The 12,856-nt window shown below is 42.9% G+C and overlaps 1 protein-coding gene across 2 annotated transcripts in view; it reads left to right on the forward strand.

Moving 5' to 3' along the window:
- LOC146797979 (cytochrome c oxidase subunit 7A1, mitochondrial-like) overlaps positions 1-11,902 on the forward strand; it is a 29,575-nt gene extending 17,673 nt beyond the window's left edge. For both annotated transcript variants that reach the window (XM_085625202.1, XM_085625203.1), the window contains exon 4: positions 11,645-11,902. In XM_085625202.1, the coding sequence (XP_085481328.1) occupies positions 11,645-11,703 (59 nt within the window). In that variant the 3' untranslated portion in view covers positions 11,704-11,902. The remainder of the gene's footprint in view (positions 1-11,644) is intronic.
- Positions 11,903-12,856: the final 954 nt, after the last annotated feature.

Here is a 12,856-nt window from a genome sequence, read left to right on the forward strand (position 1 = left end):
GCAAAAACTGTGCGAATCTTAAAGCAAAACTGTTGTCCTCCCCACTCCAGGAGTATTTGTCACTGATTGTGCAAAACGACAAAGGAAGGGTTCTACGTCCACGTGAATCACAGTGGGAGATTTGGAGGCGAAAGGGGCAAAGAACAAGAAGATGGAGGGGTTCAAAAAAATTGTCAGACATGAAAGTTACCAAGTATAGTTGGCACTGAGAAGTCCTGAAGGCAAAAGGCCACTCGATCAGGATGTTTGAGTTCATTAGCCTAGAAAATTCACATGAAATTATGACCCCTGTATCAGGTGTGTTTCACGACGGCGTAACAGAAAAATAGCTGCCATGTGTTACAGTATGGCATTAGGTTAGGCATCCATTGTGATATCAAGTATGTCCACCCAGCTATATTCTTGCTGTTTTTGTCCAGTGTTATACACGGAGGCGTCAATCCAAATCTGCAAAAAAAGTTTGCAGAAATAACATGAAATATACATTGTTTCTGAATTTAATGTCAATTGCAAAAAAAAAATTAAAGATGAACTTACTGGAATCATTTATTTTCAATATTCTTATTTTTTTACATTTATTATTTTTATATTGTGCTTATACAGTCAAGCCGTCAGCACAAAGCGCATCCATGTGAAATGCTGCTGTAGATTAGAATGAAGCGGTCTTAGTTAACAGGAGGATAACAATAGTGGATGAAGGTCACCAGAGCATTGTTGGTGCCTGTTGAAGTCCATAAGCCGGTCTGAGTAGCCGCCATAAGAATATTGTAGAGATTGTCCTCAGTACCAAGGTTTTGGGTTTAAGTGGGGACCTCGGCATCTGGTTGATGGATATGGTTCCAACGGGTAGGAAAGGCAAGAAGCTGTCTGTCTATGGAGAGCAGCACCAGGCGTGAGGGCTTTAATTCAACCCTGTGTGTCGTCGACACCCAGTAGAGCGGCACCACTGAAGAGTAAATGTGGCCTTTACGTTTTACCCCAAGGATAAAGTTGCCACTCAATTTTGCACCCTTTGGAACTTGTTCATAGCCTTCCTCGGAAGGTCCCTTGTATTCCGTCATAGTTATCAATTCTCTAGATCACCAGGGCCAGCGGGAAATCCAGTCTCCTTTGGGGCAGGAGCTGTAGAGGCAGGATTTCAAAATGACAGATAAGTGGAAAAATGCTGATTTAGAGATGCGGTTCACCTGATGAATTAATAACGACGTGCTATTATCTTGAAGAGCACCCATAGTGACTCCACGCATTCTGAGAGCGTGATGGTGATAGTCCCATAGAAGAAGGCAGATCAAAAAAAGTATGGAGGGTTTGCCAGACCCTATTAGATATATTTATATGTCTTGGAGCAGTTGAAACAAAGCAAGTTCTAATGCATCCCTTCCTGGGCACTTACCATCAGCCCCTCACATTAGTCGGGTAGATACTTTTCATTACTTTAATGCTAACAAGCAATTTTTTTGAAATATGTATTATCCCTGTTCCCATCTTGAAAATATCTCCTCAGCCTCCTTTTGTGCAAATCTCCTCAGCCTTCTTTGCAGGTGTGTGTGTCTAAGAGCACAGCCCTGCTTATCATGTTAAATCATCGGGGTGGCAAGAGCATTCGCAGAGTGCCCGAGCGGCTAAGACTGCTATTCTATAAAGGCTGCTAACCTCAGAGTTCATTAAGACAAATGCATATTTAGGTCTTTCTTAGAAATAGCTATCTGCCCTTTTAAACTGGCCTAGAAACATCTACAACTGTGTGCCAACCCCATGTTTTGGCAAACAACAAATAATAATTAACCTTACATAGAACAAATGGGCTTTGGGTCAGTCTTCTTTTACCATTGGCTACTTTGACTGTCATTTAAGTTTGGTCAACCTCCAGGACTGTGTATAGGCTGTGGGAATTGGTCACCATTGCAGCCATTGGCCTTCTTAACAGTGGCAACTTTATTTCCGTTTTGTTAAAAAGATAGCCATTAGGTAATTTCCTTGTCAGTTAAGATGAGTGACAGCATTTTGCGTCTGCACATGCCATATTTCATTAGCTTGCTAGGATGTTAATCTGTCTCTATCTCTTGCAGTCCGCCTCGGTCTTTGACTGTCTGTTGCTGTCTTTTTCTATCTCTTCCTGTCTATTTCTGTCTGTCTGTCTATCTGATGTATCTCTATATCTCGGTCTCCATATCTGTCTCGTCTATTTGTCTGTCTCTGTCTTCCTCTATATCTGTGTCTATCTCCATATACGCCATTGTCTGTTTCTTCTCTTTCTGTCTCTTTAGGTCTCGCCTAGGCAGCGCTTGCGCTGTCTCGTTGAGACATGCAGTATACACTATAGTGTATATAAGCTCCACCCACTCTCCAACCATCATTTTCATTGGCTGGTGTCCTAGATGGTGCCTTCCGATTGGTTGTAGGCATGTTAGTCCCTCCTTATGATGGACATTTCTTCATTTGTGTCCTTCCACGGCTATTGGCCCCTTTACTGCACAGACTACTTTCTTCACACCCCCATACTATTGCATTGCCAATGCTTGTTTTATTTGTCTCTGCCAATGCTTGTTTTATTTGTCTCTGCCAATGCTTGTTTTATGTATCTTTTAGGTGTGTCTGCCCATGCTTGCTTGATTTGTCTCTGCCAATGCTTGTTTTATTTGTCTCTGTCAATGCTTGTTTTATGTGTCTTTTATGTGTCTCTGCCAATGCTTGTTTTATTTGTCTCTGCCAATGCTTGTTTTATGTGTCTCTGCCAATGCTTGTTTTATTTGTCTCTCCCCACAAAGCTTGTTTTATCTGAGATCTCTGTTTAATTATTTAGGATTAATACAGCCCACGCCGCAGACCTTCTTTTAATTATTTATCATTATACAGCCCAAGCCGAGGATCGAACTCTGCTCTTCAGCTCCAACGTCGGCAGCTTTATATGTTACGCCACCACTCGTCGCTTCAAAACAAGCCCCCTTAAAGGGGTTTATCTTTGTGTCCATTGCGTGCACTATAGTGCCCCTGGGGCAAAAGCAGGGACCTACTAGAGTGCTTCTCTATCAGAATGCACTTTGCGGTCCCCCCGGGGCACAAGCAGGCATCCACTTCAGCATGCCTAAGCAAGCGTGTGATGAGTCTATGCTTGTTTGTATGCTTGTACACGAGAGGCTGCAGGAGTGTACAGATGGCGAATTTCACGATCGCCAGGCAACCCAGGATCTTTTAATTTTTCTGCTGCCCGGGGGACAGACACCTCAGCCGGGAGCCCTGACGTCAGATAGGCGGGGAGGGGGCAGTAAGTAGGGAACCCGGTTCGAATCTCACATCGGCTCACCATCTTGAAATCCTGGGCAAATTATTTAATATCCCAATGCCTAAAAATACACAAAAATGAATTTGTTCTTGTGTCATGCAAGCAAGTAGTGCTGATATAAATTTTGCATTCCTCCAGGTCGAGTTTGCACTAAATAGCCTAGCCCTTCCTTTATTTCTTTTACCAATGAAATTTATTTTGCCAGAATGAGGCTTGGAACGCACTTCTCCTCCCGTGTGACGTGTCTGCCAGCTAGCTACAAGAGCATGCACTGCGCGTCTATCGCTTTCTGCTTCTGTCATTGTATCCAGATATATGATAGAACAAGTGACATTACACCTCCCCCTCCCCCCTCCCGCGAGCCGCGACTGTGTGTGTGTGTAAATTGGGTGTAAACGTTTCCAAAGCATTCCCATTGTTCGTGCCAAGGGGGTAGAAAAATGAACTTCGACATCAGAAAAAAACAAATCTGGCACATAACAAAAGTTTGTTAAATGAAGATATGTTTGTGACTCGGCTTCACAGACCCAGAGTGACCGTGCACTTCATTACGATTGGATGTTTGGAAATGTTTCTATCATGGCGCCACTGGCGGTAATCCGCCTTTGGAAGCAGACTGCAGGCTTTGGTACATTAGACGTAGCTGTCTTTCTTACCAGGAATCGGGCCTTATTGGGAGCAGCTTTTATGCACCTGAAAAACCTGTTTCTACGAAGAAAATAATGGATGGATGAAAGCTCTCAGGTGTTTGGCACGGAGCATGGCTAGCGCCTAAAGACCTGCACTGAACACTGTAAAAAATATTTTCACTCGGTCATTGCTCCAGTCTTCAGAAAGCATTTTTGTTCAAAATATTATTGACACAGGATTTGGTGAAAAACTAGGATGCATGCCTAACAGCTAAAGGAGTGCGTCAGCCACATGACATGGGGTTCACGTGGTCACTGCACGATGTTGTCATTGTTCGCAGTGATTATGTTTCTCTGTAATGTACAAGCATGATTTGCATAAAACACTGCCTTGTGGCAGGTGCTTCTCACTGCACGCCCAAGGACAACAGTCAAGATTTGAAGTGCAGGCTGTTTAGCTTTACAGAACCTGCTTAACACCCTGCCACAGATTGCATTCCTTTTTTATAGTACATGGTCATATACTTTTACGTGACCATTTAAGTTAAAGTGACAGTTTTTCCCATTTTCCGCTTCCCTGCTGCATCTGAGACTCACAACTGGGAGTGATTGCGTAGAACTATTTAGATGTATCACTTCCATTTTCAATTTCAACAAAATTGCAATGCCCTTTCTTTAGCTTGTTTTAGTGTTATCATTACCAAATATAACTGCTCACGTTTCAGTGCTTGCTGATGTGTTTGCAGTGCATATTTTGTTTTATATGGTACATACTTTACATTTTAATTGCTATGCTCGTATTATGTGCTGCTTCTCCTTGTCAGAAGATGTCTTGAAGTTGTAGCATAACTGACTATGGGGCCTTGACTCCAAGTATTGCCTCGAGCCGCAAGTAAAGGCGTACATGGGGCTGTACAGAAATGTCACAGGTCCACACAATCACAGACATGCCCTCTCCTTTTTGTGGCCCCTAACTTTAGTGGCTTCTTTCAGTAAAATAGGTAATCAAGTTTTTATAAAGTGTAAATTTCGCTCCAACCCAGCACAGCGATGTACAGTGGAAAGATTCAAAACACCAAGCATTCAATGATAAAAGTAAAAAAAATACAAAACAATGTACTCTCTGCCCCACATGCCACCAGTGCCAAATGATCGACAATGAAGAGCAAATTAGGTGCGAAGGAGAGGATAACGGTAAAAATAAATATTGTGAAGGCCTGAACACAATGTCACTTGTTTCTGTTTTCGGCACTTACTTGCATCTCTGAATGTGTGATTAGTAAGTTGAGTCTTAGTTTCCAATATGATTTGTCGGATTGAACAAGTTGTGCTCTGAACAGCTAGGTTTAATTTAAAAGAATACTTGCTGTATGTTCATAACAAATGCAGTTCAGCTGAATGGTCCTTAAGCGGTACAAGCTGAGCAGAAGGGGTTAGTTAACTGTGCAGGCAGGTGAGATCTTGCTGTTCGAACCTGGTAATAGGCAGGTTTAAAGTGGGCTGTTCCAAACAGCACTTGTGTGCCCTTGATGGAAGACTTGCACAGTAATAAAACCTTAAAAGTACAAATAATGAAAAGACAGGTTTTCGTTATAAGAAAATCATAGCAAGAGACACAAACTAAATAAGATTGCTTTGTGGTACTGTGGGCTCCAAACAAGTATGGTCAAATAATTGTTTTTGGTCTAGAAGGTGTTCGACCCAAAGCCATGAGGAAGGGAGCAGGTAGAGGATAGAAATACAGGTCTCATGGAAGCCCTTCCGCCTTTAACCCACAAAACAAATCTGACATTCTGTATTTTTGGAATACTTGCATGGCATCCACTATTTATTTTCTGTCTTACATTACCGAGAGAATAGGATTCATAAACAAATCAATGCATACTGTGACAATGAAAGTAAAGAGCCCTGTTACACTAGGCCATCATTTGAAATTAGGACTGATGGTGTACACACATGAACCGGACAACATAGACACTTTAGAACACAGTAATAAGGTGCTTCATTTTGATGAGGTTCCCTGGTGCAGTAAACAGAGTTGATGCATTGTTGAGGTGATTTAGCGGGTCTGCTCCACAGCTATTACGGGCTCTGCTCCACCTGAACAGTGAAGCTACTCAGTACACACTTTTTGTCGTTGGTTTCGGAAGGTGGCCGGACCGTTGCTTACTGTAGAAGGTAGAACCGGTGAGATTTAGACTATTAATGGCAAGCAGATTAGGAACATTTGACTATTTCCCTCTGATGGTGATGATTAAAGAATATCATTACTCTCTCTAATTCAGTGTCTCCTCTGTAAAGGTTCTGAATCGTGAACACACTTTGTGCACACCGCCTAGTACATTATCTGCCTATTAAGCTATAGGATGAATTAATCCAGAAATGCAGCCCTCTTTGAAAGCAAACCCTATGCTGTGTGACTGCTCTCATGCTAATTCTGCACATCGCATTAGAAATTAAAATTACACATCTTATTTTTTTATTTGCAGCTTAAAACAGGCTTCTTTTTATTAAGCTCACTGTGAGGTGCTAACAGCCTGCTCATTGCCGAATAGTGTGTTACGGACCCCAAGGATCTTCCTTGTCCCCTTTGCTATTCAACCTTTACATTGCCCCCCTTATTTTTGCGTTACAGCAACTGGAGGTCTCTGTCTACAACTACGCAGACGACCTCCAGCTTATTTTTTCTCTCTCTTCCTCCCCCCAGTCAATTTCTAATTTTCAGTTCATCATGACTTTTATCCAGGACTGGATGAACTTCAACCACCTGAAACTCAATCCCGACAAAACGGAATTGGTGTTGACGGGTGGTTGCTCCAGTCCCTGGTCGTCCTCCTTCTGGCCCCCTTCTCTAGGCCCCCCACCCACGCCGGTCCCCTCTGTCAAAACTCTTGGATTCAAAATCAACAATCAACTCTCTCTCCACTCTCAAGTCAGTGCCGTCGTCTCCTCAGCCTTCCTCTCCCTCATAACTATCCGGAAAGTCTCACGTTTTTTCTCTCCATCCGCCCTCAAACTAATACTCCTGGCCATGGTGACGTCTCGCTTGGACTACGGCAACGCCCTCTACCATGGCATGCCTGCGTACCTCGTGAGGCGCCTACAACTAGTTCAAAACCAGGCGGCCCGACTGGTTTTTAACTCACCCAAGTCACAACATGTCACCCCCCTTCTCAGATCCCTCCACTGGCTCCCTGTTCGGCAACGCGCTCTTTTCAAGCTTGGCTGTACCATCTTTAAAGCCCGGTCTGGCACTGCCCCGGCTTTTATCAACACAGCCATTCAAGACTATATCCCCCCTAGAGAACTGCGCTCCACAACCCAGCAACTGCTGGTGGTACCTCGCTTCAAACGGAAAAAGTGGGGAGGTTCCAAATTCTCTACCACGGCCCCCGCCTTTTGGAACTCTCTCCCACTCCAACTGAGGTCTTGCTCCCAATATCCCTTATTCCGCAAAGGCCTCAAAACATTCCTCTTTACTGAAGCCTTCCAATCCTAACCACCCTGATCCCTCAGCTGTCATGCCCCTTGAGCAGTAGTAATCATATAGCGCCAAGAAACCGCCTGGTGTACGAGCGCTCTACAAATTCTTTAAAACTCAAACTCAAAACTCAAAACTCAAACTCAAACTCTTTGTTTAGGTTTGTTAAAGTCTGAGATCGGAGCCAAAATAGACGTCATAATGTCAGGCGTATCTATGATTTAATTTCTTATATGAGACGAAAGCATTAATACTGGGCTAGTAAAATGAATTGATGCCAAATGACCACCATCAATTTCTATGCAAGGGGGAGTGAGTTGCTGGCTACTCTACTTTTTATTACCTTCTGTGTGGGGACAAAGCTTGACTTCCTGATCACAATGGGTTTGCTTTTCCTTTGTCACTTTATTTTACACTTTTTACAAAGAGAGAAACAGAGAGAGAGAGAGATGGAGCTAAGCAGAACCAGAATGAGAGGGTGTGGCAGAAAGAGAGAGGGGAATAACGAGTATGTTGAGCTAGAGAGAGAAAGAGGGACATAGGAAGTAAGACAGATACAGGTATGAGCATACGTACACAGTTATCTGTACTATAATCAGACACTGAAACAGACCATTGAATGTTGGAATGTAAAATCTTGTCCCGCTTTGGAGTAACTTAAAATTTTGTCTGCTACAGGAAATTTTAAATATGAGAGAATGTTAATTTGCTTTTGTAAGTCATGCATTGTAGACTGCACTTAGCCCACATGAAATGACACATAGTAGGCCTGTTTTGGCAGTGAATTGGACATGGAATTTCTGAGTTTGAGTCGGATGGTCAATATTTATGTGTCACTTTCATAGTTATTTAGACAGTGTTTCTGTTTTATACTGTTTCTGCCAATATGTAACCTTGAGCCACAGTTTTGGTTGATTTTGATTGCGGTGGCTCAGTTTATTTGGTGATTCACTATTCCAATCATGGGTAAAACATGGCTTGTTGAACATAGATGAGATGTACTTGCAAATTGTTGGATTGCGTTTTGCATTTCAGGTTTTCAATTTGACCAATCTTTTGACTTCTTACCAACGAAATATGAGTGCCTTCCTAGCCGAGGAGTGGACCACACTGTATTTTCAGTGATATGACCACCAAAGGCCCTGATTTTATATTAAAAACAGAGCTTTGGACTATACCATTTCCCTCTAAAAGGCATATTTATCTCCATGTGTTCCCATACCTAGCGTGTCACGCAGTTTGGTGCTTACTTTCCCTCCATGTTAAAGAACAGTAGATGTTTCAGCACCCAGGCTAATGTGCTGCATAGCTATATACATATAAGGTCCCAACGGCGAGACCGATTGCATTGCAAATGCTTGTTTTCTGTCAGTGCCCATTGTTCTATCTGTGTTTACCTATCTATTTATAATGATCTGTTACTATTTAACCTCCAACTAGGCCTCTCTTTGTCTTTCTGTATCACCGGTCTTTACCTCTTTCATCTGTCTCTCTCTTTGTCCCATCTGTGTGTTCCTTTCAGTCTCATCTACCTCACTTTAAACATGTATTGCTTACATTATTCTGTGTTTTAAAACAATTACAGTCGTTAACACGTTTCCATTATCCACCGCTTAAATTTTGAAGTTCTGCTTTGTATTTCGGCTTTTGTGTGTTCCTACTACATATATGCAACATTTTTAAAAGGCAAATCATTTTTTTTACACTTTCAAACAATAAAAACAATTTTATGCATTTACAAGCTTCTACAGATACTTCCTTCTCTGCCATTTTTATGTTTAAAAATATAAAAGTTAGCAGACATTTTACAAATTCGGTCACTGTTAAAACGTATTCAACAACTAATAAATTAAGTAAATGTACAGAATTTACAAAGCAATACAAAAAAACACTGTCAAAGCCAGGCCTTGTTTGGAAGTTGAATCTACGCCACAGATGTCGGCTGTTCCTAGATATGGGCATGTCATAACTTTGACATCACGTGCGTATGACCTTCGTGTCATTAAAATGTATTTTAATATCATTTTTTACACACATTGGCATCAATGTTGCTGGGGTCATAGAGAGGAAGCTGCTGAGCACTGGCGCTGAAGTAACTGACACTCAAAGACACGTGATAATTACCTGAGCTCTTGGAGGGAGCAGACACTGGTGCAGATATGACATCCTGTGGCCAATGAGAGTATTGCACTTACTCGGGTGGTTTGAGCCAGGATATGAAGGATTGGTGTGATAGCTAACCTCAAACTCGTGTAGATACACGTTATGTTATGGAAACAAAACGCCTGGATTATATAGTAACGAAGTATATATTCTCACAATATAAAGTAACTCGCTGGGAAACATCTGGCTCTCTCCCTGCAAGCATTATCAAACAACCTGAGCTCTCACACATTACAGAAACTTTGCACTTGCGCACAAAGAAAACAGAGGGTAAATCCCTTTTCATCATTTTACTTCACACATTTCTTCCACTTGCAGCTCTGGAAGATAGGACTAAGCTTGAGTCAAAATCAATAAGCTCCATTTTACTACACAAATAGCAAGATATGTTACAAAAATTAAAAAGGTTTTATAAGCCAAAAGGTCTAATTCATAAATTGAGCAATTGTTCAACATTCCGATTTCCCATTTTTTATCCTGGGGATAAAAACTAGGGTCCATATCTATCAAGGTTTTGCGTTACCCTTCTGCCATGCAAGGGGGCGCACGGGCGACACAAACCATAAGTGATATTTATCAAGCCACGCAAGGCCACCTTGCAAGGTCCTGAGTGGCTGGATGAATCTAGAGTAACGCAACGCAGCGTAAATCGCTGCGTTGGGTTACTCTGCTGCAGGGAGGCATTCCATCAGGGGCGTAACACAGGCCCCCACAGCCCCCGCGGTGCAGGGGGGTCCCAAGCTCCAGGGGGCCCCCTCGGCACTGCACTTTGGCCGAAGAGCTCCTGATTGAGCCTGGAGGGGGTCCTTCTACGTACCTTGCAGGGAGGACCCCTCAATTTTCGTTACGCCAGTGTGTTCCATGTGTGGAGGGTGGGTGTTACCTTGCATCCACCCATGGATTTTGGTACATTCCCAGATTTACCATTTGTTAAAGACCTGGGAATGCATCAAAATGCTACACCTCCTCAGGGGTAGGCGTAACGAGGAGAAATATCTTTATTTCTCCTTGTTTTTCCCTCTTTCTACGTGTGCCACATTCTGCAGCACACATAAAAAGAGGAAAATGGCGCTCAAGATTGTTTTTGTTCAGGAAGGTGTTCCTTCCTACTCACAAGCAACCCTGCTTACAACGCAGGCACCCTTACACCATGGTGCAATGGGGCCTGCATTGGCGCAAGGCAGGCAGAGGTGCGCCAGCACTAGAAAAGGGCAGGAATGCACTGTATAATAGTAAGTACGGTGCATTCCTGCCCTTGCACTTTAACGCAGTGCAGTGCAGCAAGGTGGCTATCTGCGTTTACATTTTTTTTTTATAGAGTTTCATATTGCGCGAACTAGACCCGAGAAATCATGTATCAGAGCGCTTTACATGAGCACCAGTTTCGTTACAGATGGACACATTCATTTTTGTTAGGCACAGGGAGATTAAGTGATTTGCCCAGAATCACAGGATGTTGAGTGTCGTTGCCGAAACTCGAACCCGGTTCCCCAAGTTCAAAGTCGACCGCTCTAGGTGTAAGGCTACATCCTCTTCCAAGTGGTTGCATTGGGTTGCGTTGCGTGGAAACTTGATAAATATGGGCCTAGATGTAATCTGAACTTGGGCAAGACTCCATTCATTTTACATAGTCAGGAATGGATTTTCCATATGGTTTGCACCAGTGTAATGTTTCTAGAATTAAGTCTATGTTGACACTTACAACTTTTGCTCTTAAAGGGGTGTCTGGAAAAAGGTGTCCTATTGGAGTCCGATTTGGTTTTGTGGAGGTTCGAGGTCATTGTGGGGAGTATGGGAGTGTTTTGTGGCTTGCAAGCCAAATTGCTTACGTAGGTCCTCTGTTGAGATGGGTGCCTACAGCACAACTAATGTATCTGTGTGGTAAATAACTGACCTTTGTAAGTGCTGTTAAATGCCTTAATAATCAGCTAGTTGCATGTTCTGGCTTTTTGTTGGTGCAGATGTCTGCCTAAAGAGTTCTGTGTGGTTGTGCTATCGCTGGCCTCCTCGAAGTTGCTCTCTCTCCCTGCCCTCTCTTCTCCTTCTCTTTGCACTGACTCCCTCTCTCTTTCACTTCTCTTTTTCAAGGAACCGGCTACTCTATTTTCATGCTGGTGAAGGCCGCTTTCCCCAAGGCGGCGAAATGAGACTACAGCGAGGAAGGCCTCGTTCCCATCATCCTCCTCTCCCCAGCATTTAATACTGAAGATGGAAACATTAAAGCATAAGACTGGAGTGCACTTTAAATTTTAACGAACCATGGAACTGTGATTTAATAATTACCCCGGGTGGGTCACTATTACATGTAACACCTTTATTTCATAAAATACAATTGGATGCATGTAATGTTCCTGTTACAGTGTCGGTTCTTTTGCAGTCATAGCAATATTCTATTCCCTAGAAAGAAACCTACAGTTAACGCAATGTTAAATAAGATAAAGTCTTGCAATACATGTGTAAAGGTGAAATTCAACGTTTACCCAGCACGCTTACTGATGATGTCACATACGAAATGTGTGGTGTACTTTGCAATCTCTGCATGCTATTTATATACTTAGTGTAGGTTTTAAAACAATATATTTATTCCTCTGTCTCGAGAAGCTTGTTCTGGTGACTGTACATGTGACTGCCAAACACATGTATGCTGTACTTACATGGGGCATAATCTTTACTTGTAGTTCCTCAAAAGTAGATATATATAGATATATATATATATATATATACACACACATGTAATTTTATAATCTGGTATTATGGACATTATTAGTAAAGAGGACAGTGTTATAAAGTTGGCTTCTTGGTGCTGAAAAGTTATTACTGTACTGCAGCTCTCTGTGGAAGTGGTATGTGTGAACACTTGCACAGGACACTGCTATACTTGGTAGGGGCAGTTGTAAACCAATTTGGGAGGTTGATCTGTTGTATGAGTAAAACATGTCATGCATGAGGTGCAGTGGCAGCTGGTAGGGAATGGGGGCGGGCGGGGTTTAGAAAAAAAAGAAAACTTACCATGTCGTTGCCAGTCACCAGCCGCAACCTCTTCTCCATTCTCGCTGTTCTCCTGGCTCCCGGCAGCACCCAGGCTCCCCTAAACTGATCACGACACTGCTGTCACCATGACAGCAGCGTTATGATTGATCTGAGTGCCGTGGTTCGGCGCTCGGACTGGGAGGCAGTGCATGTTCTTCACCCAGGCCATACAATACAGCCGGTGGAGAACATGCTAAGTGCGCATAACGGTTTGGTTGGCTCAAGGCAGCCGAACCGTCATGCGCCCTTGGTGTAGCAGCAACCACTTCT

This window comes from Triturus cristatus, chromosome 9 (genome assembly GCF_964204655.1).
Source record: "Triturus cristatus chromosome 9, aTriCri1.1, whole genome shotgun sequence".
Lineage (NCBI taxonomy): Eukaryota > Metazoa > Chordata > Amphibia > Caudata > Salamandridae > Triturus > Triturus cristatus.